Source organism: Lactuca saligna, chromosome 1, assembly GCF_052625555.1.
Source record: "Lactuca saligna cultivar CGN05327 chromosome 1, ASM5262555v1, whole genome shotgun sequence".
In the NCBI taxonomy this organism is placed as follows: Eukaryota; Viridiplantae; Streptophyta; class Magnoliopsida; order Asterales; family Asteraceae; genus Lactuca; species Lactuca saligna.
Window position 1 is genome coordinate 135,929,881 of NC_136417.1, and position 23,049 is coordinate 135,952,929.

General features: G+C 40.4%; 1 protein-coding gene across 1 annotated transcript in view; it reads left to right on the plus strand.

Moving 5' to 3' along the window:
- The first annotated feature begins 265 nt into the window (after nt 1–265).
- LOC145012012 (uncharacterized) overlaps nt 266–23,049 on the plus strand; it is an 80,229-nt gene continuing 57,445 nt past the window's right edge. The window contains exons 1-2 of the mRNA XM_078970776.1: nt 266–577; nt 22,225–22,917. Of these exons, the coding sequence (XP_078826902.1) occupies nt 266–577; nt 22,225–22,917 (1,005 nt within the window). The remainder of the gene's footprint in view (nt 578–22,224; nt 22,918–23,049) is intronic.

Genomic DNA, 23,049 nt, shown 5'->3' on the forward strand with positions numbered 1-23,049 from the left:
AACTTACCAACATCTCCACAATGAAATAGCATAGGGGTATTTAGTTTTACTGTAATTACATATCTGAGAACTAAATAGATCTTTATTTGTATATCAATATTAGTTGTTACTGATAAAGATCATCCTATAATTTAGCTAGTTAGTTCTAGATCAACATTGAAATGTGCAGTTGGGCTATGCAAAGTTAGTCCATGAGTCACTCTCATCAACTGACATATTCAAATTCTTATCATTACTTCTATCTTTTAAATCCTATAGTTAAAAAATGCCTCCTCGCAGAAGTACAAGGCGTAATCCTCCGATAATTCCAACTCCAGCACCACCTCCTCCACCACCTCAAGCACCTCCTCTTTACGACGCTGCTATGTTCCAGGCAGCTTTCATAGTTGTCGTAGCAGCCATTAACACTCCTGTCCCAAGTGGATCGGGAACGGGTGCACCTCCTTCTCACCATGGCGAGAGCCATAGGCATCCCCGGGAATGTACCTACAAGGAATTTACGAACGCCAAACCCCGAAGCTTCGATGGAGATGGAGGGGTTATGGTTTTGAGGCAATGGATAGAGAAGACCGAATCGGTCTTTGAAATCTATGCCTGCTCAGAGCACAATAAGGTCAAGTTTGCTACATGTACCTTTTCAGACCGGGCCTTAACCTAGTGGAATAGCCACGTAAGGTCTCTGACCCTACCAGTGGCTAATGCGATCAGTTGGGAAAACGTCAAAGCCATGCTGATGAGAGAATACTGTCCTCGAGGTGAAATTCAAAAACTCGAGCAGGAACTCTGGAGTCTTGAAATGGTTGGTACCGACATATCAACCTATACAAATCGATTCTATGATCTGGAAATTCTGTGCTCTGATATGATTCCTATGGAGAGCAAGAGGATAGAGAAATATATTTGGGGCCTGTCGCCCTAGATCCTGAAGAGTGTGATAGCCTCCAGGCCTGCAACTTTTGACAGTGCCAAGGAGCTGGCACAATCTCTCATTGATCACGGAAATCATCAAAACCCGACGAAACTTACCCCCGAACCACAAAAGGAGAACAACAACAACAGGAGGGATTGGAAAAAGAGGAAAGGCGGGGTTTCGCAAGAATCCTCAAAGAGGCAACAACTTGTGGCGATCAATGCAGCCACAGTAACCCCTGTTGCCCCTACTAACCCCTTATCAGCAAAGCCATATGCCGGTAAACTCCCGAGGTGCAACAAATGCACCTTCCACCACCACGGACCTTGCCGAGAAATGCTATGTTCTAACTGCAACAGGAAGGGGCATACAACCCGTTTCTGCAAAGTCCCAACAAGGCCGATTTCTCAAGTTCCTAACGCCGGTGTGGGCCAGGCTTGCTACAATTGTGGCGAGGTGGGCCACTACAAGAGGAACTGCCCTAAGGTAGGGACATCCAGCGGAGTCGGGAGGGTTATGGCTATTGGCCACGAGGAAGCCGTAGCTGATCCTACGATAGTTACTGGTACGTTTATCCTCGATAACTCCTATGCTTGCATACTCTTCGACAGTGGAGCGAAGAAAAGTTTCGTAAGCCATAAATTTGCCCACCTTCTTAAACGAAAACCTTGTGCTTTAGATAAACCTTTCACTGTAGAATGGCAAACGGGAAAACAAAAAGTGCTAACCGTATATACGTAGGTTGTACTTTAACTTTAGACGGCCATACTTTCACGATAGACCTCATGCCTGTTCCAATCAAAAGTTTTGACGTCATTATCAGCATGGATTGGTTGAGTCTTCTTCGCGCCGACATCATATGCTTTGAAAAAGCAGTTCGTCTTAACCTCCCTAACAAAGAAACCCTAGTTATCTATGACGACAAACCTAATACGAGCCTTCGCATCATTTCATGCATCCAAGCCCATAAATGCTTACGAAAGGAATATCGTGCATTTCTCGCACACATCGTCGATACGGGCCAAGAAGAAAAAGACATTCAAAACATCCCAGAAGTACGCAACTTTCCCGACATCTTTCCAGAAGAACTCCCGGGATTACCACCGCAGCGTCAAGTCGAGTTCAGAATCGACTTGGTGCCAGGGGCTACTCCCGTAGCCAAATCTCCATATCGTCTAGCACTGGCAGAGATGCAAGAACTTTCCAGTCAGCTTAACGAACTTCTCAAGAAGGGATTCATTAGGCCAAGTTTCTCTCCATGGGGAGCACCGGTCTTATTTGTCAAGAAGAAAGACGGATCGTTTCGCATGTGCATTGACTACAGGGAACTCAACAAGCTTACTATTAAAAATCGTTATCCCTTGCCCCGCATAGACGATTTATTTGATCAACTTCAAGGAGCCAACTACTTCTCAAAGATAGATCTACGATCCGGATATCACCAGCTACGAGTGTTAGGGGAGGACGTTCCAAAGACAGCCTTCCGAACTCGTTATGGGCACTGCGAATTCGTAGTGATGCCGTTCGGATTAACAAACGCGCCCGCAGTATTCATGGATCTGATGAATAGGGTGTGTCGTCCTTACTTGGATCAGTTCGTCATCGTCTTCATCGATGACATACTCATCTACTCTAGAAGTAAGGAAGAACATGGTCAGCATCTCTAAAAAATCTTAGAAACATTACGATCGGAGAAGCTCTATGCGAAGCTCTCTAAGTGCGAATTTTGGATCCGTCGAGTCGAATTTTTGGGCCACGTTGTTAGCAAAGAAGGAATACACGTGGACCCTTCCAAAATTAAGGCCATTGAGAACTGGTCTGCACCGAAAACACCTACAGAAATTCGTCAATTTCTAGGTCTTGCTGGCTACTATCGCAGGTTCATTCAGAACTTCTCCCGCATAGCGAAACCTCTGACAACATTGACCCAGAAGGGCGTGGCTTTCGACTGGGAAGAGAAACAGTAGAGAGCCTTCCAAATGCTCAAGCGAGCCTTGTGCACCGTAGGGATAGAAGACTTCGTTGTATATTGTGATGCTTCAAATCAAGGGCTCGGCTGTGTTCTGATGCAACGAGGCAAGGTCATTGCCTATGCCTCAAGACAGCTAAAGACACACGAGGTTAACTACACCACCCACGATCTTGAACTAGGAGCAGTTGTGTTTGCTTTGAAGATCTGGAGACACTACCTGTATGGTACGAAAAGCACGATCTTTACTGACCACAAAAGCCTACAACATATTTTTGACCAGAAGGAGCTCAACATGAGACAACAACGGTGGGTCGAGCTACTTAATGATTACGAATGCGAAATTCGTTATCATCCGGGTAAAGCCAACATAGTAGCTGACGCCCTAAGTCGGAAAGAATATTCTGGTCGTAGAGTCAAATCTTTGACTCTAACTATCCATTCACACTTGACCACTCGAATAAAGGTGGCTCAGCTCGACGCTGTGAAACCTGAAAATATGGCGAGTGAATCCCTGAGAGGAATGGATAAGAACTTAGAGGTTAAGGGTGGCGGAGCTTTATATCTTATGAATCGAATCTGGACACCGAAACACGACGGCTTCTGAGACTTGATCATGAACGACGCGCACAACACTCGTTATTCCGTCCACCCAGGTTCAGATAAGATGTATCTGGATCTCAAAAAGCTATACTGGTGGCCTAACATGAAAGCAGAGATTGCTACCTTTATAAGTAAATGCCTTACTTGCGCCAAGGTCAAGGTCGAATACCAAAAACCCTCCGGTCTTCTACAACAGCCGGAGATACCAGAATGGAAGTGGGAGCGAATCACTATGGATTTCATAACCAAGTTTCCCAAGACAACGGGTGGACTTGATACCATATGGGTCATCGTCGACAGATTGACCAAGTCCACGCACTTCCTACCTATCAAAGAGACAGACGAGATGGAGAAGCTTACAAGAACTTACATTAGGGAGATTGTATACCCATATCCATTTTCTCAGACAGAGATAGTAGATTCACTTCGAGGTTCTGGCAGTCGCTACAAAATTCCCTAGGAACTAGGCTGGACATGAGTACAGCCTACCATCCATAGACAGACGGACAAAGTGAGAGAACTATCCAAACCCTGGAAGATATGCTACGAGCCTGTGTGATCGACTTTGGTAAAGCGTGGGATGCCCACTTACCCCTTGTTGAATTCTCTTACAACAACAGTTATCACACGAGCATCAAAGCTACTCCATTTGAAGCCCTCTATGACCGCAAGTGTAGATCCCCTCTGTGCTGGTCTGAGGTGGGTGATACCCAGTTAGCTAAAGGTTGAGTCCCTAAAAGAACTCTCACAAGTCCGGAAATCATTCGGGAAACGACGGAGAAGATCGTTCAGATACGTGAACGATTGAAAGCCTCCAGAGACCGACAAAAAAGCTACACTGACAAGCGAAGGAAACCATTGGAGTTCCAGGTGGGAGACCGCGTTCTTTTGAGAGTCTCACCCTGGAAAGGCTTAATATGCTTCGGTAAGCGTGGAAAGCTGAATCCAAGATACATAGGGCCTTTCGAGATTCTTGCCAGAATCGACCCTGTAGCTTACAAACTCAATCTACCACGTGAACTCAGTAACGTACACTCTACCTTCCACGTCGCGAACTTGAAAAAGTGTCTACCGACAAGACTCTTGTAATCCCACTCGACGAGATCGAGATCAACGAGAGCCTCAACTTCGTGGAAGAACCAGTAGAGATCATGGACCGAGAGGTCAAGAAAACAAAGCAAAGCCGTGTCCTGATAGTGAAGGTTCGCTGGAATGCCAAACGAGGACCTGAATTCACTTAGGAGCGAGAGGATCAGATGAAACTGAAATATCCTCATCTATTTGCTTAGTTATTTGTAACTACTTAATTGCTTAACTTCTAATTTCGGGACGAAATTCCTTCTAAGGAGGGGATGATGTGACAACCCGAAATTCCTTCTAAGGAGGGGATGATGTGACAACCCGAAATTTCTATTATGTAAGTTAGTACTTAAGTTAGTACAACCTCTTACTTCAATAAGAGTCAAAACAGTTTCCGTTAACTTTCAAGCTTTGTGGATTAAGTTTGGGTCATTATAAGTTAGTACTTAAGGAAATATCAGGAGAGAGGTTACATTAGGGTTTATTGTGAAACAATAAAGTCCCAACATTTAAAAAGTTTAGAGTTTACGGCCTAAACATGGTGTTTACGGCCGTAAACCCTAATGGGGAGGGGTATATAAGTGGCACTTAGCCATTTTTACCATTTTTCCAACTTTCAAGATCAAAAACTCAAACTCTCTCAACTATCATCCAAGTTTTCCTTAAGATCTTCAAGCTAGTAAGTGTTTCTAGCCCTTTCAAGTTAGTATATCACTTTATCTAGTGATTTAACACACTTCTATCCGTTAGATCTTTCCAAAAGGTCCAATCTTCAAGTTTCACCAAGAACACACACTAGTGTTCTTGGCCTTTTGGTGCCTTTTCAAGCTTCTAACTAGTAAGTACTTATATCCTAGAGTAGTATAAGGCTTGATACACCATAACATGAAAACATCCAAGAAGCACCAAGAACATGGTGTTTACGGTCCAAGAACATTCTTGGACCGTAAACCCATCGTAAGGGACCAAAATGTCCCTAGTCCCTTCCTAAGCATAGGTAACTAGTCTAGACCCTATCCTTGATGTGTTTAGGACTTGAAAACCACAAAAGACCATAGATCATATGTGTTTACGGCCGTAAACACATGGAATAGTGGTCCATGGGCCGTAAACTACATATAGGGGTGCTTTATTGCCACAAACACTTCCACAAGCTTATACTTCAATGTAGAAAGGCTTCTAAAGCTTCAAAATGCAAAATGATCTAGCAAGTGTGAGTTTACGGCCGTAATCTCAAGGGTTTACGACCGCAAACCCAAAAGGAAATGGATAAGGGACCGTAAAATCCTTTTAGGAGTGAAATGGTGCCCTAAACACTTCCATAGGCTTTAGCATAAAGAGGGAATACTTCTAATGGATGGAAGAACTTCAAAACAACAATTGGTCAAAGGAACATGAGTTTATGGCCATAAACTCATGTGTTTACGACCGTAAACCCATGGGGTTATGGTCACAAAACCGTAAACTCTCAAGGAGTTTACCTGTAACAACCCGAAATTTTCGTACTATCTTTTGTAACTCTTTCGTTGTACAATTCATGCAACCAATCTTCGTTTCCAAATTCGATTTCCGATCTTCCGTTTAATTAAGTCATTAACTGGTACACATTTAAAATGACTTAATGGGTGTCTTAATACATTTAGAAAACATTTAACACCCAATTTTAGTGATCGGAATATTTCTAGAATTTACCGTATGGGGTTACGGCTACTCAATCAGGTACGACCAAAAGCCTCGTCTAACGCCGGTATCGGGTAGAATTCCACCGTGTCCAAAACTTAAACACTATATAAACGTGTTTAAGCCTCCATTTGAAGCCTTTGGTCAATTTCTCATTTAACTCTCACAACCTCTCTCCTCATCCCAAGATCAAGGTCCAAAACAAAGATTTAAGGCTTGAAATCAAAGAGGTAACACCCCTAACTTATTATTCAACCTCTCTAGCCTTCAAGTTGATGTTTAATTTGTGCTTTGGGACCAAGAACATGAGTTTACGGCCAAGGAACAAGCTTGGGCCGTAAACTCCTAAAGATGGGGTTTTTAAGCCCTAAAACCCCTCCTAAGCAATGTTGGACATTTGATATGGCTTAATGACTTAATGGAAAGGACTTATAACATTTAAAACATTGATTTTGAGGGACAAAAGTGAGTTTACAGCCAAGACATATTCTTGGGCCGTAAACTCATGTTCATGGGGGTTTTTGAGCCAAATAACCCTTCCAAATCATAGTTGGGACTTAGATATGACTTTAAGGCTTGCTAAACTAGACTTGGAACACTTTAAACATGATTTTTGGGGGAAAAAAGTGAGTTTACAGCCAATTCATATTTTTGGGCCGTAAACTCCACATAAATGGGGATTTAGAGCCTTAAAACATGTCCAAATACCTTGAAACTCAACCAATGGCCTTGTGGTAAAATCTAGATGCATCTAAAAATAGTTTAAGGGTTTGAAACACATCAAAAATGTCATTTATAGGAGTTTACGGCCTAGGAACCTACCCTTGGCCGTAAACTCATAAAACTTGTTAAATGATGCATCAAATACACTCAAATGGCTTGTATAAATTTCTTGAATCACATGTGATTATCCTATGTAGCTCAAATCAATTTATCTTGGCAATAGGTGAGTTTACGGCCGTAAACTCCTATGGTATGGCCGTAAACTCCCTTTTTGGTGTTATAATTTCATACAATCAATTCCAAGGCATTTTAGAAATCCATTCCAACAATCCCCATGTCCATTTAAGCCATTTAAACACTCAAAACTACACCAACATGAGTTTACGGCCATAAACTCATGTATGTGTGTGTTCTATGGCTGTAAACTCTTTAAAATGTTTACTCTTGGGGAGTAAACTCAAGTCCCAAGTCCCTAGTGCCATTACACGTCCGAAGATGTCACCCGGGTCACTCCAAACGCTCGTTTTGAGGTGTTTAACCTCATTGGAGTGTAATGTTCCATATGATTAGTGAATATATCTCTAATTGTATATATATGGACATTATTTCATTTTACATAGGGACATCGCTAGTAATCAAACCCCGAACCAACGTCTAGCATTCAAAACCGAGACGTTTCCGAGTCCGGTGAGTTCATACCCCTACCCTTTTTCACTGTTTTCAAGGGGGGGGGGGAACACAAGCAAAGTACAAGGGAATTCTTGTACTCGAAACATGTTTTCAAATGTGTGTTTCATATTTCATATGCTTTTATTACTGATTACCACAACTGATAACCAATTGAACATGCAGATCACGTAACATATATTTGTGAAATAGGTCTTTAAACTGTTATGTTTTACATATATTTCACAAATGGTTTTCAATATTTTATCAGTTAAAAGCATGACATTAAACATTTGAACATAATACCTGTACACTGTTTTGTCCTCGGTAACACTCCACACACATACGCGAGTGGAGGGCTATCATATTATTACTAGTAAATTTGTTAATCCTGTATGATTGGAGACACGTCCTCGGAGAACACTCCTCCGAGATACGCGAGTGGAGGACTACACCCATAACCAGAATCTCTGGTATTTAGAGAGCGTAACTTGAGTGTATAGATCTATACAGGGCTGACTACCCCACACCTGGCTGCTAGCTACAGCCGAACCGAAATGGTTCAAGGGTGACGAAAGTCATAAGTATGTGGACTACTTATTGCCACATGTTGACTACTTATTGCCATAGGTTTCAGTCTATTGTATGGTTATGGAACTCGCAATTCGGATAACAGAGATTTACTTATAGTAATAATGAACCACTTTATACATCTTTTACATCTTTTACATTTTTTACATCTTTTACATCTTTCACATACTACAACTAACATTCAGGACAGTACGGGACGTTCCTGGAGAAAACATGGAACCTAATCACGATTACATCTTTTACATCTTTAACATCGTTTACATTAGAAACCAACATTGCAGTAAAGCACGGGGATTTTCTGGGTAATACTTACATTACTAGAAAGAGTAACAAACTGGATAACATTACATCTTTTACAATTGGTAACATACAATAAGGAAAGTATGGGACTTTCCTGGTAACACATGATAAGTAAACAGAACAGTTTAACAAGTCAGATAACCAACTATACATTTTCACATGAGTAGACATGTTTTCAGTGTACAAACTTACTATACTTTACATTTGTGAAACAATAACCAACTTTTAAGAAAATACGGGATTTTCTTGGTGTACATAACATTTCAGAAACAGAAAGGAAACTCGAAACATTTTCACAAACAAAAACCGCTTATGAACTCACCAGCTTTATGCTGATTTTCAAACCGCTTGTGTTCTCAGGTCAGCGTTAGAATAGGTACCCGAAGATCCTTTTTGCTTAAAGACGGTGTAGATGAAGATCCGTTTCTTTTGTTTATATATATTATGTAACACAACTGTACAAACTTTAATTTTGAAACAACTGTAAACTTTATTATGTAATGTAATGGTTGTTTTACTTTACTTACTATGTGCACTGGATTTGATACTCAACGTGGAGTCAACTCCGGAAATGTTTCTGCCTTCGGTTTTCGGGGTGTGACAGATTGGTGTCAGAGCCCTTGTTTATAGTGAATGAAGTATACCAAACCTTACATGGTATAAAACTATAAACACTAAAGGGCCTTAGTGCTCTGAATTAAAAGTATCTTCAAACTACAAGTATTTTCAAAAGTATACAAGTATACCGAACCGTCGTCATCCGTAACCACAAGTAGAATAGAACATAAGTAATTGGGTGTTGTGTACTATGGTTAAACCTGGGCAGTTATGTAGTCGTGTCTAGGGTCAATATAGCCTGGCCAACTATATTCATTCGAGACACGGCCAACATGTGCTTGGGAGTGACTGTGGTATGCGGCATGCCTAAAATTTACCCTAATATCCCAAACATCGTATCATTGTCGTAATCAATTCATGAAATACTATGGGAGTATTTCTCGATCCCAATCCTCTGTAGAAATCCTTATTCAAATGGCTTTCTGTGATTATTCTTAGCGATAAATTATATGTTTTGATAACTCTTTCCTACTTTATCGCTTATTCAAATCATATAACTGCCATCTCTATCGATTCAACAGAGGACTTACCATCCTCTCTTTCTTGATCTTATTAGATCAAAATGCCTCCCCGAAAGAGACCCAACTCAAAGAACAACAACAATCCTTCTTCGCCGCCACCTCCTCCTCAGTTTGACCTAACATCGCTCCAGACGATGATGACATGTGCAATGGTAGCAGCTATGTCACAGATGAACCCTAGTGGTTCAGGAGGTGGTCCTCAATCTCAAAACCCCGAGGTTAGCCAGGGACACCAAAGAGGGGGTTCCTACAAAGATTTCATCAACGCAAAACCAACATCCTTCAATGGCGCTGGAGGTGTCATTTCCTTATCTCGATGGTTCGAGAAAATCGAGTCCATCTTCGAAATTTGTGCTTGCGCGGAATCTGATAAGGTCAAGTTCGCGGCCTGTACCTTCGTTGATAAAGCCTTGACTTGGTGGAATGGCCGAGTCAAATCTCTAACCTTACCAGTAGCCAATGCCATGGGCTGGGAAGCCATGAAAGAACTCCTCATTGCTGAATACTGCCCCGTGGTGAAATGCAGAAATTAGAGCACGAGCTCTGGAACTTGAAGATGAAAGGTTCCGACATTGCTGCATACACTTCCCGATTTGATGATCTCGCACTTCTCTGCCCGGGATTAGTCACTCCTGAGAACAAGAAGATCGAAAGGTTCGTTTGGGGGTTATCCCAACCGATAAAGAGTCATGTTTTGGCTGCTCGTCCGGATACCTATGATAGTGCTAAGACTTTAGCTCAAGTTCTGATTGATCACAATGAAGACGTTAAGGAAATCACTACCACTTCTGAGCCGACTCAAAAGAGTGGCGAAAAGAGAAAATTCTGGAAAAAGAAGAAGGGTCAATCTTCTCAAAGATCTTCCAAGAAACAGCAGACGGTAACAGTCCATGCTGCTACTACTACCCCTATTGCTGCTACTTCTGTCATGGGATCCACAGCTCCAACTCTTACCAGTAAATGTGCTGGTAACCTCCCTCTGTGTGACAAGTGTAAATACCATCATTATCCTGGTCCTTGCCGAGAACTATCCTGTACAAACTGTGGTAAGAAAGGGCACACAGTTCGATTCTGCAAAACTCCTACCCAATCAGCCAACCAATCATCTGGAGCAGGTGTTAGTCAAGCCTGCTACAATTATGGAGAAGTTGGGCATTTTAAAAGGAACTGTCCCAAGAAGTCAACTGCTGATAACACTGGAAGGATTCTAACCATGGGACGGGAGGAAGCAGTCGCTGATCCCACTATTGTTTCGGGTACGTTCCTTCTCGACAACTCATATGCTAGTATTCTTTTCGATTCAGGTGCTGAAAGGAGTTTTGTTAGTCATGCATTCAAACATAATCTAAAACCAAATCCTCAACCACTAACTGAAACGTTTACCGTCGAGATGGCTAACGGTGAGAAAGAAAGCGCTAACGATGTATTCATAGGTTGTACGCTTACCTTAAATGATCACTCATTTCCTATAGATCTCATGCTCGTTTCCATTAAGAGCTTTGATGTTATCATTGGCATGGATTGGTTGAGTCCCAATCATGCTGATATTCTTTGTTACGAAAAAGCCATTCGTCTCAATCTTCCTTCGGATCAAACTCTCGTAATCTATGGCGATAAACCCAGTTCCAATCTTCATATCATTTCTTGCATCAAAGCTCGAAAGCTCCTACGAAAGGAGTGCATTGCATTCTTAGCCCATGTGATCAACGAGAAACAAGAAGTTAGAGGCCTCGCGAGCATCCCCGAAGTCTGTAACTTTCTAGATGTGTTTCCCGAAGAGCTTCCAGGAATTCCTCCTGAACATCAGGTCGAGTTCCGTATTGACCTACTTCCTGGAGCTACCCCCATAGCAAAATCTCCGTATCGCTTAGCTCCGACAGAAATGCAGGAGTTATCCAGTCAACTCAATGAGTTGCTCAGTAAAGGATTCATTAGACCGAGTTCCTCACCCTGGGGAGCTCCGGTTCTGTTTTTCAAGAAGAAAGATGAATCATTTCGGATGTGTATCGACTATCGTGAACTGAACAAGTTAACCGTTAAGAACCAATATCCCCTTCCTCGAATAGACGACCTCTTCAATCAACTCCAGGGACCCAACTACTTTTCAAAGATAGACCTTCGGTCAGGGTACCATCAGTTACGAGTCCAGGAAAACGATGTTTCCAAAACAGCTTTTAGGACTCGGTATGGACACTATGAGTTCGTAGTGATGCCCTTCGGTCTAACCAATGCACCGGCTGTGTTCATGGACCTGATGAACCGGGTGTGCCGTCCTTTCTTAGACAAATTCGTCATCGTGTTCATTGATGACATCCTCGTCTACTCCCGAAACGAAGAAGATCACAAGCAACACTTGAGATTAGTGTTGGAAACCCTTAGATCCGAAAAGCTATACGCGAAATTTTCCAAATGTGAATTCTGGATACGGAAGGTAACTTTCCTCGATCACGTAGTAAGGGAGGAGGGTATTCACGTAGATCCTTCCAAGATTAAAGCGATAGAGAATTGGTCGGCACCGAAAACACCCACAGAAATTCATCAATTCTTGGGTCTCGCTGGCTACTATCGACGATTCATTCAGAACTTTTCCAAAATCGCCAAACCTTTAACCACTCTAACACAGAAAGGTGTACCCTTTTGTTGGAGTGATAAACAAGAAACTGCATTCCAAACGTTGAAGAGAGCCTTATGCAGCGCGCCTGTTCTGTCTCTGCCTGAAGGGACAGAGGACTTCGTTGTCTACTGCGATGCGTCTAATCAAGGTTTAGGTTGTGTGCTTATGCAAAGAGGAAAGGTGATTGCCTATGCCTCAAGACAGCTGAAAGCACACGAGGTCAACTATACCACACATGACTTAGAACTAGGAGCCGTAGTCTTTGCATTGAAGATTTGGAGACATTATCTCTACGGAACCAAGTGCACGATCTTCACTGATCACAAGCACATATTTAATCAGAAAGACTTAAACATGAGGCAACGGCGATGGGTAGAATTACTCAGTGATTATGAGTGTGAAATCAGTTACCACCCCGGCAAGGCCAATGTGGTAGCAGATGCCCTCAGCCGAAAGGATAGTGCAGGGCACAAAGTGAAGAACCAGACGATAACCATCCATTCCAACCTACCCATGCAAATTCGAGAAGCCCAGTTAATAGCCCTCAAACCCGAGAACATGTCAGATGAAACCTTGAGAGGAATGGAAAAGAAACTTGAGATCAGAGGTGACGGAGTTCACTGTTTCATGAATCGAATCTGGATTCCCAAATCCGGTGGATTCAGGGAAATAGTCATGGAAGAAGCACACAGAACCAAATACTCTGTTCACCCGGGTTCGGACAAGATGTACCTGGATCTCAAGAAACAATACTGGTGGCCAAACATGAAAGCTGAGATAGCTACATTCATGGGCAAGTGTCTGACTTGTGCCAAAGTCAAAGTCGAACATCAGAAACCCTCAGGTTTGCTCCAACAACCCGAAATCCCCGAGTGGAAATGGGAGATGATTACCATGGACTTCATCACCAAACTGCCCAAGTGTTCTAGTGGATACGATACCATTTGGGTAATTGTCGATCGTTTGACAAAATCCGCTCACTTCATTCCGATCAAAGAATCATACAAGATGGAAAGACTCGCACGAATCTACATCCAGGAGGTAGTACGTCTACACGGTGTACCTGTATCCATTATCTCTGATAGAGATAGTAGGTTTACCTCCAGATTCTGGCAATCCCTTCAGAAAGCCCTTGGAACCAAACTAGATATGAGCACGGCGTATCATCCTCAGACCGATGGATAGAGTGAGAGAACAATCCAAACCCTGGAGGACATGCTTAGGGCATGTGTCATTGACTTTGGAAAGTCGTGGGACACACATTTATCCTTGATCGAATTCTCCTACAACAACAGTTACCACATCAGCATTAGGGCTGCTCCGTTCGAAGCCCTATACGGTCGTAAGTGCAGATCCCCTCTGTGCTGGGCCGAGGTGGGGGATACACAGTTAGCCAGGAGTCGAGTCCCCGACAGTGCTCTCACTGGTCCTAAAATCATCCGCGAAACCACCGAAAAGATCATTCAAATCCGTAACCGATTGAAAGCTTCACGTGATCGTCAAAAGAGTTACGCTGATGATCATCGGAAACCACTAGATTTCCAGGTTGGAGACTGTGTCCTGTTAAAAGTCTCGCCCTAGAAAGGCACTGTACGCTTTGGTAAGCGTGGAAAACTTAATCCAAGGTACATTGGACCCTTTGAGATCCTCTCCAGGATCGGTCCAGTTGCCTATAAACTTCATTTACCTCACGAACTCAGTAACATTCATCCTGTCTTCCATGTTTCAAATCTCAAAAAGTGCATATCCGATGAAACCCTAACAATTCCATTAGACGAGATCGAGATCAATGAAAGCCTCAACTTTGTGGAGGAACCGATCGAAATCATGGATCGAGAAGTCAAACGTACAAAACAAAGTCGCATCCCGTTAGTGAAGGTTCGCTGGAATGCCAAGCGGGGACCGGAATTCACTTGGGAACGGGAAGATTCAATGAAACAGAAGTATCCACAACTCTTTTCTGATCCATGATTTGTATCTTGTCTTGTATTTAAACTTTGAATTTCAGGACGAAATTCCCTTTAACGGGGGGATAATGTAACAACCCGAAATTTCCGTACTATCTTTTGTAACTCTTTCGTTGTACAATTCACGCAACCAATCTTCGTTTCCAAATTCGATTTCCGGTCTTCCGTTTAATTAAGTCATTAACTGGTACACATTTAAAATGACTTAATGGGTGTCTTAATACATTTAGAAAACATTTTAACAACCAATTTTAGTGATCGGAATATTTCTAGAATTTACCGTATCGGGTTACGGCAACTCAATCGGGTACAACCAAAAGCCTCGTCTAACGCCGGTATCGGGTAGAATTCCACCGTGTCCAAAACTTAAACACTATATAAACGTGTTTAAGCCTCCATTTGAAGCCTTTGGTCAATTTCTCATTTAACTCTCACAACCTCTCTCCTCATCCCAAAATCAAGGTCCAAAACAAAGATTTAAGGCTTGAAATCAAAGAGGTAACACCCCTAACTTGTTATTCAACCTCTCTAGCCTTCAAGTTGATGTTTAATTTGTGCTTTGGGACCAAGAACATGAGTTTACGGCCAAGGAACAAGCTTGGGCCGTAAACTCCTAAAGATGGGGTTTTTAAGCCCTAAAACCCCTCCTAAGCAATGTTGGACATTTGATATGGCTTAATGACTTAATGGAAAGGACTTATAACATTTAAAACATTGATTTTGAGTGACAAAAGTGATTTTATGACCAAGACATATTCTTGGGCCGTAAACTCATGTTCATGGGTTTTTTGAGCCAAATAACCCTTCCAAATCATAGTTGGGACTTAGATATGACTTTAAGGCTTGCTAAACTAGACTTGGAACACTTTAAACATGATTTTTGGGGGAAAAAAGTGAGTTTACAGCCAATTCATATTTTTGGGCCGTAAACTCCACATAAATGGGGATTTAGAGCCTTAAAACATGTCCAAATACCTTGAAACTCAACCAATGGCCTTGTGGTAAAATCTAGATGCATCTAAAAATAGTTTAAGGGTTTGAAACACATCAAAAATGTCATTTATAGGAGTTTACGGCCTAGGAACCTACCCTTGGCTGTAAAATCATAAAACTTGTTAAATGATGCATCAAATACACTCAAATGGCTTGTATAAATTTCTTGAATCACATGTGATTATCCTATGTAGCTCAAATCAATTTATCTTGGCCATAGGTGAGTTTACGGCCGTAAACTCCTATGGTATGGCCGTAAACTCCCTTTTTAGTGTTATAATTTCATACAATCAATTCCAAGGCATTTTAGAAATCCATTCCAACAATCCCCATGTCCATTTAAGCCATTTAAACACTCAAAACTACACCAACATGAGTTTACGGCCGTAAACTCATGTATGTGTGTGTTCTATGGCTGTAAACTCTTTAAAATGTTTACTCTTGGGGAGTAAACTCAAGTCCCAAGTCCCTAGTGCCATTACACGTCCGAAGATGTCACCTGGGTCACTCCAAACGCTTGTTTTGAGGTGTTTAACCTCATTGGAGTGTAATGTTCCATATTGTGACAACAGCCAATTCAGGTCATTCTTGGACTCATGCATCTTTATAATAACCATTCATGCACAACATGCCATGACCTAGTAGTATAAATTAGGTCAAAAATATTGCATAAACTAGGATCCAACTAAGGTCTAGGACTAATATACTTGATACTTACAATTCTAGTAAGTTGCTTAGCTACAATAGGAAATGCCAATACTATAATTAGAATAAAGCTTCAAGCTTTGTTATAATTGAAATAGGGTATAAAACTCTAAAAATAAATTAAAACATTCTAATTATACTTCAACATGTTGTTGAATATCAAACAATATTCCAAAAACCCTAAAGAGCCAAAAATCCAAAGTTATAAATTATAAAGCTTAAAAACTTTATAAAATTTGGCTATAAACTTCCTAATATCAAATTTTATTAATCAAATTATGGATTATACCAATGAACTAGAAATATAAATTACAAGTATTAATCATAAATTATTTGTTGAAAACAAGATTTTTAAATAAATCAAATTGCTTAATAAACATTTTATAAAAATGAATGTTTTTATATAAAATATAGGAGGGAAGTTTATAAAGTTTAAAATTTAGGAGAGAGGAGGCCAAAATGCATGCAAAAACCGGCCATCACCCCTCCCCATGCCCTCTCTCTTCCCCAAAACACAATCATTAAGCTTAAACCCTTACTCCACCTCTTCCCTCTTCACTCTCTTCACATTTCTTTGCAAAATTTCGAGATTGTGAAGCCCTTGAAGTGTTCTTACTTCTCTCAAGGTCAAAACCAAGGTAAACAACAACATCTTCTTCCATAGTTTCATGGTTAAACCTCTTTTTCTTCATAGTCTTCTCTACTTTTCGGATTCTATGCCTTTCCATGGCTAGAAATCTTTATTCTCCCCTTGTGGTTTGTAGATTCTCACAATAACACAATGCATGTGTTAGAGATGGTGAAAATCCGGGATCAAACCCATGCAAGGAGTGGAAAAGATGCACATATGATCATGTGACATCAAAACCTAATATTTCATGTTCTTCTCCATTTCTTTTGTGTTCATGCATGAACAAAAGCATTTAAACCATTTCTAGTACATCTTGGATGCTCATTCATTCCATGCATGTGTTAGAAATCGGGCCTTAACAAAGACATGCATGATGTTCTTGTTGAAATACCCTAATAATGCACACAAGCAAACATGCAATCTGCCAGATTACTTTGTTCGACTTTGAACAGTCATAACTCAGTCATTTCTTAACCAAATCAAGATATTCTTTTTGTATTGGTTAGTTCCACGAGTTAACGTTCAAACCCAACTGGTCTCACTGTAAAATATTAAATATCCGATTTTTAGCAGATTTTACAAAAAGGTTGCGCATACAGCTCTTTTTCTGTGATCACTATTTTTATCTTGCTTAAACAATGGCCTTAAACCCAACCATAAATCTGAGGAAAAATACCTTAGAAACTTAACATATCTAGTGAATTATGGTTGAAATTTCGTGGCTTAAAACCTCACTGAATGGGCTACACAAATTCATGAACTTCAGCCACATTTACACTTCATGCATTATTGCATGCAACTTTTCTTAAATTGTTTGGAATCATTACCCTCATTTCTCTTCTGAATACATTTTTTTACATTTTTCCTTTTGAAAGCCCTTGCATGCATGAGATAATCTGGAAAATTTCAAGAGCTTTTGTTATTTCATTGATTTATTAGAATTATTGCTAAAACCAAGGGCATAAATCATATAAAATACTTCTAGAGGTCAATAAATCCTAAATAAATTCATGGATGATCCTTATGGGGAATAATGACCCCTCACCAAATTTCAGCAATTTTTGTTACCGTTTCATATGATTTCTAATTTTCTTTTATTTAGGACATGATAAATTACAAAACCACTTTATAGGATGTGAAAATTGTATCTAACAATTTTCGCATACCTTACCTGTGATGGGTGAATCCAGAAAATAATTTCAAGATTTTCCATCATGTTTTACTATTTTTCCCAATTTTTGGTAATTATAATGGTCTAAAAATGGGAGAAATAGTTCTGATTATCCAAAATTCATGAAAATTTACCAGGATATAATATTATAGAGTAGGAGGTAACATAAAAGTTTTGAATATTTTTCTCTACTGTAAACTATTTTTCTCTTATTTTCTAAAGTTAATTGCACTAAAATACACTTAAATATACATAAATACCCAAAACCAGTTTATACATTATGAAAACCACTTTTGATATTTTTCCTAGGATATTTATACTGTAAATGATGTTACAAAAATTTATGGTGATTTATTTTAACTGTTTAATATTATTTCTTTAATTAATGACTATTTAAAGGAATAAAGTAAGAAAAAATAGAAATACCCACTGAAAAATATCTTTTATATTTTTCCCAGCCTATTTATGTATAATAACAATTAAATAAAAAGTTTGGGTAATTTTGGAAATTGTTTTCTATTTATTTCAATTTTTATTGAAATAAATGCTCAAAAATCATAAAATATAATTAAACAGCTTGGAAATCCATTTTTATAATTTTCCCAGCTTAGTATTGTGTAATAACAGTTAAATAAAAAGTTTGAGAATTTTTATCCCTCGAATGCTATTTTCGTGAATTTATGTTGTAATAAGGACTTAAAAATTTGGAAAGTTTATATTCCAAGGTTGTAATTAATCGCCCGATATATATAATTTCATTACTTCAGAAAAAGTGTAACTAATTGATATAAAATCCAATACTAAAACATAAATTGGCATTTCCCTATATGTAGAGTTTAGTATATTAGCATTAGATATCGACATGGAAACTCACTAGTGCGTGTATTTGATGTCGTAGGATCCCGGTAGTAAGACGTTGGTGCATCCCGAAGTACCGCTTGTGTCTACACAAAACATTGTGAGTATTCACGCACTCCCCTATTTTCGGTTTTTATGTTTTGGGGTGGAAAAGCATGTCCTAAACTATTTATATCCGTTGTATTTATATAACTCGTATAAACTTGGTTGCTATATTTAGCATACTGTGAGTATTCACGCACTCCCCTATTTTCGGTTTTTATGTTTTGGGGTGGAAAAGCATGTCCAGAAAAACTACTGTTTGCATGTTGTATTTAAATTGAATTGTATCAAACATGATTGCTATTGTATTGCTATGTTTCTTTATGTATGTCTATGCAACACGGAACATGAGAACTTATCGTACTAAGGCCCTTCCCTTATCTCTAACCATTAACTCTTTGAGCCAATGGTCGTTATGGATAGCGCTATTAGGAATTGACAACTCCTCACTCGCCCGAATCGCTGGAGTGCATGATACCATATTCATCTATGGAACGATAAGCATAGATCTCGATAGGGCTTTAGTCATAGGTTTGGTTGAGACTCATTGTTTGCTCATACACATACAAACTCGTTTCTCGTTATAGCAATAAACTTGTATTCATTAATAGCAATCAACTTGTTTATCATTGAAGCAATGTACTTGTATTTACGAAAAGCCTTATTGTACGCTCGATTTTTATAAACTTGTGATACTCACCAACTATTTTCATAGTTGACGCTCGTTTTACATGCTTTTTCAGGAAGTAATTAGTAAGTGGATGTAAAGATTCATCATCATAGAGCATGCTGCATCATGTTGAAGCTATTATGAAGCTATATTTTGAACAATGTTATTTTGAAAAACTTGTATTTTGTTTCTTTTGAAGCTATGGGTTGTAAACTTTTAAATACTGCTATGGTGATGTATCTTTATCTTTTGCATTGAAACCGTTATCGCTGTCATACCTTGCGTTTCCGCTTTAGCGGGGTGTGACAGAAGTGGTATCAGAGCTAAAGTTATAGAGAACATCGATTTTTCTTTAAGAAAACACAACCTATAACTAAAACTTACAAAGAAATTCTTTTTACATCAAACATATTACTAATATAATTAGGTCGGGAGTTGTATTATTGGACCTTGATTAAACATAGCCTGATCACTTATGTTTAACTAAGAAAAGATTTATACAAAGCTTGAGCTAATTATAATGGGAATATGTTCAACAAAAATATTTGAGAAAACTTTATTTCAAAATTTCAAAAGGTTAATTTTGGTGTGTGTAAGCATTGCATATTATAGGCATGCATTGTCATTTATTTCATATCTCATTGAAACTATGTCACAGTCCACTATGTCAACATCATCATCTTCCCGCGCTACCGCCTCAGCCGATGAATCCGGCTACGTCACTGTTATCCCTCGACGTAATCCCCCCGCCTCGGTAGAAGAAGACCCATCAGAGGATACAGAAGATACTGGGAACTCGGTGGAGATCAGCAATGACAACACCCTGAGTCAACAATGCGAGGCATCACCGACATCGGTGTTGCCACAGCCACCGCTCTTTGGACTTCGCATTCGGAGGACAGCGAGGAAGAGTGTTCCCATTCCAGGAAGGATACCCGCCAGCACAGTAGGACATGGCACGGCAGGACAGCGGAGCAGAACCCAGCGATGCAGGACCGAGAGCACCCTCACCTCAGCAAGTCATAAGGATACCTGTCAGACAGCCAGGTATGACCCCGGAGGAGTCCCAGAGGATGCATTTGATGGCAGCGGATCTGTGCCACAGCCTCGCTGTAATAGCCAGGAAATAGGAGGTATTGAACGAACTGATGACATGGATGGAAATCTTGTATCAGCATTCGATGGAGACTGCTAATAGTGCTAGTGCTGCTAGACGAGAGGCAGGTCATGCGATGACATCATATTATGTGCTTGTTGGGCTATTACTGATTGTGATGTGATAAGGATGGGAGCATCGACAAAGGAAAGCTCTAGTAGCAAGAGGAAGCCAGCAGATCAGGGAGAGAAGAAGTATGGAGGCAAGTTAGGGAGGAAGCAGAAAGTCTCAAGAAACTTTATGGTAAGAGCCCAGGAGCAAGAGCCAGTGAAAACTCATGAAAAGGGAGTCATGGAAGTGCAGGAGAGAAAGCAGTACTCAGGACCGCTTCCGAAGTGCAATAAGTGTAACTTCCATCACAAGGGAGCTTGCCCGGTGTGCCAAAACTGTAAGCAAACAGGCCATTACTCGAAGTATTGTAAGGTGAATAAGGAGGGAAAAAAGGACATGTTACGAGTGCGGGAGTACTGATCATCTCCGTAGAGCATGTCCCAAACTGAACAATGGACCTGGTAACAATGGACAAGGCCAAGCCAGGCAAAACTTCCAAGGAAATCAAGTTGGACGGCCAAGAGGTGTAGCCTTTGTGATTGGTGCAGAAGAAGCTCGTCAAAACCCTGAAGTGATAACAGGTACGTTTCTCCTGAACAACCATTTTGCATCAGTAATATTCGATGCGGGAGCATATAGGAGTTTTGTTTCTTTAGCATTTAGACCGTTAATTGGCTTGAAATCGGTAAAGATGAGGAATGCTTATGCTATTGAACTTGCTGATGGGTATGAAATTAGGGCTAGTGATATAATTCCTGGTTGTACTTTGAATTTAGCTGATAAACTCTTTAACATTGACCTAATTCCTATAGAGCTAGGTAGTTTTGATGTGATAGTAGGGATGGATTGGTTATCCAAAAATAGAGCGGACATTGGTTGTTATGAGAAAGTCATCAGAGTGCCTCTCCCTAATGGAGAAACCCTTATCATACACGGTGAGAAGCCAGGAAGAAGTTTAAACATAGTATCAAGCGTGAAGGTTCACAAGTACCTGAAGAAGAATTGTATTGCATTCATGGCCCACGTGCTAGAAAGAGAACCTGAAGCTAAGCAACTCAAGGAGATTCCAGTGGTTCAAAACTATCCCGAAGTATTTCTGGAGGAATTGCCCGGTCTACCCCCTTATAGACAGGTCGAATTTCGGATAGACTTAATTCCCGGAGCGGCACTGGTAGCAAAAGCACCCTATCGCCTTGCACCATCCGAGATGCAAGAACTATCCGGACAACTTCAAGAACTTCTAGACAAAGGGTTTATTCGACCAAGTTCTTCACCTTGGGGAGCCCCAGTGTTATTCGTCAAAAAGAAAGATGGTTCGTTCCGAATGTGCATTGATTACAGAGAATTGAACAAGTTGACAATCAAGAATCGATATCCCCTCCCTAGAATAGATGACTTGTTCGATCAGTTGCAGGGCGCTTCCTACTTCTCAAAAATCGACCTTCGGTCAGGGTATCATCAGCTAAGAATTCACGAAGAGGACATTCACAAAACAGCATTTAGAACCCGTTATGGACATTATGAGTTCTTAGTCATGCCTTTTGGACTAACGAACGCACCCGCTGTATTCATGGATTTGATAAATAGGGTCTGTAGACCATACCTAGACAGGTTTGTAATTGTATTTATCGATGACATACTTGTTTACTTGTGGACCAAAGAAGATCACAATAGAAATCTAAAGCTAGTGTTGGAGCTGTTGAAGGAACAGAAATTGTATGCTAAGTTCACTAAGTGTGAATTTTGGATTCGGGAAGTACATTTTCTTGGTCTTGTGATCGGTGAAAGAGGAATCCATGTAGATCCAGCTAAGATAGAGGCAATCAAGAAATGGGAGGCCCCCAAAACCCCGACAGAAATACGACAATTCCTAGGATTAGCTGGGTACTACAGACGCTTCATTGAGAATTTCTCTAGGATTGCTCAACCATTAACATCTTTGACCCAAAAGGATAGAAAATTTCTCTGGGAAGAGAAACACGAAGAGGCGTTTCAAATCCTGAAAAACAAGCTGTGCAATGCACCAATTCTGGCTTTACCAGAAGGATTAGAGAACTTTGTGGTGTATTGTGATGCGTCTCATCAAGGATTAGGATGTGTGCTAATGCAAAAAGATAAGGTCATTGCATATGCTTCCAGACAACTCAAACCGCACGAGAAGAATTATACCACCCATGATCTAGAACTAGGAGCAATAGTTTTCGCCCTGAAGATATGGAGGCATTATTTGTACGGAACCAAGTACACCATTTATACCGATCACAAAAGCCTTCAGCATATCCTGGATCAGGAAATGTTAAACATGCGGCAGAGAAGATGGGTAGAGTTGTTTAGTGATTATGATTGTGAGATACGATATCACCCAGGGAAGGCTAACGTAGTAGCCGATGCTCTTAGTAGGAAAGAAAGAGTGAAACCTTCCCATGTGAGAGCTTTGGGAATGGTAATTCAGACAAGCTTGAAATCTCAAATCATTAATGCCCAGGAGAAAGCGTTATGCAAGGAAAATCTTCCAAGCGAAACTTTACAT